Raw genomic sequence first — 1,823 nt, 5'->3', positions numbered from 1 at the left:
CCTTAACTTCTCATGTTAAAGCAAGACGAGGCCAAGACAAGGCTCTACCTAGATAAAAAAATAAATAAAATCATCATAATAACAAAAAGATTAAGGCATACATTTTCTTTAATACAGAAGCGTTGCGGTCAATGGTATGAACCCCCATGGAGGTAAAGGGAAGGAAGACTTGGCCTGGCAATCCTAGTCTTCATGAACATTTCGCCTGAAGTTCGTGTGGTGGTGAAAGAAGCTGCTTTGGGTGGTGGGGCGAGAGCTGCGGTCGGGAGTCGCTCTCCGAGGGCACTCCCGGGCTGCTGAATCCTGAAGAATGGGTTGGAGAGATGAGAATTTTTTTTTTTTTTACGGATATGTCTCCAGGAGGTGAACTATAGTATTTCAGAAATTTATTACTAAATTACAAGTTTTCTGTTCATTCGTTTTTTGCTATCAAAATGTTTTCAGTACCATATTTTAGTTTAGGTTAGTATTCATTATCATTAAAAAGGAATGCCTACATACATATATGCATACTGGCATGGACTCTTGCTCTTTTACATTTACTCAAACCACACTCCACATACACACTAATACATGCATGGAAAGGAAGCAATAACTGAACACACATTAAACACACATACACAAACTACATCAACGCAGACAAACATATGAGTGTTTATCACACATATATGTTAATAAGAAATCAAGAGTAAACATGGATTCCTGTATCTTATCAAAACCCACATTTTTATAGCAACTGTAGAGTTATTCATTTTGGGTATGATGTATGAAATCATTCAGCCCTTTATTAATGTACAAAAAATGACTTTACATTTTTCCTGCCAATATCAACTGATGTTTTATGAGCTATAGATACTTCTTTCTGTGCTTCAATATTAGACATGATGCAATCAACATTTTTTTTACTTTTCAAACATAAAACTAACTGAGCATCTTGTAAAATTTCTGTGGATATAGATAATCTTTTACTTCAAATCTATACTAATCTAATTGGTCCCCTTACAAAAAAGAAAGTAAGGAAGAAAAAGACTAAGCAATAAATGCAAAACAATTAAACTAAATTTAAATGAAGAGACCTATAAGTAGCCCTACATTTTCCAAAATACACTAACCTGCAGTTCAAATATTTGCCAAACAAACTGACAAATGAAGACTCTTCTTTTCTATTTGATGCAAGTGCATTTGTTTTCTATACTTATTATTAAATAACAAATAACACCAAGTTTAAGGATATATTATAAATTAGTATAAACAAAATCTGGACTATTCTGTTTAACCCTTTGACTGCGTAATTTTCCTAACAGCACTATTTCATTTCCCATAAAAATGAAAACGAGTTTATGAGCTGAAACATACTTTTCAGTCATAAGTTTAGTAGGATTGTTGATCACAAGAGGCATCATCATCACCCTTATCCATATACCTAATATAAAATATGTTTCATGTCCTGTAACTAGAGTTTTTTTTCTCTCTGGCTGTGGGGTACACATGCTTTTCAGTTAATAGTACTGGTACACTGAATCTCAGCAGATATATCCACTCTTCACAGTCATGGGGCTTATTAACTCAAAGATCCAAGTCACTTTGACTTCTAGGTTGCTGCAGTGAAAATCACAATAATACTCTGGTTTATTTCGGGTTAATTACACGTCAAAAACTTCAGTCTACAAGAAGATTCTTGGTTTCTGTATGCCTGCAACAAATGAAATTTTTACTTTAATTTTCTAAATGAGATTATTTTTCTGTTACTCATTATTTCAAAGGAGAAAATATATCAAGAATTTACTTCAGAAAGGTATTAAACTTTTGTGGCAAACATTTTC

The 1,823-nt window shown here is 33.3% G+C and overlaps 1 protein-coding gene across 1 annotated transcript in view; it reads right to left on the bottom strand.

The window, feature by feature from the left end:
- The window catches only part of LOC119593411, a gene marked incomplete in the record, with an annotated part of 49,183 nt that overhangs the window by 331 nt on the left and 47,029 nt on the right, over positions 1-1,823 (bottom strand). The window contains 1 exon segment of the mRNA XM_037942341.1: positions 1-303. Coding sequence (XP_037798269.1) covers positions 191-303 — 113 coding nt within the window.

Source organism: Penaeus monodon, chromosome 32 (genome assembly GCF_015228065.2).
Source record: "Penaeus monodon isolate SGIC_2016 chromosome 32, NSTDA_Pmon_1, whole genome shotgun sequence".
Lineage (NCBI taxonomy): Eukaryota > Metazoa > Arthropoda > Malacostraca > Decapoda > Penaeidae > Penaeus > Penaeus monodon.
The sequence above is the reverse complement of the archived record's forward strand: the minus strand, read 5'-3'. Positions and strand labels throughout refer to the sequence as shown.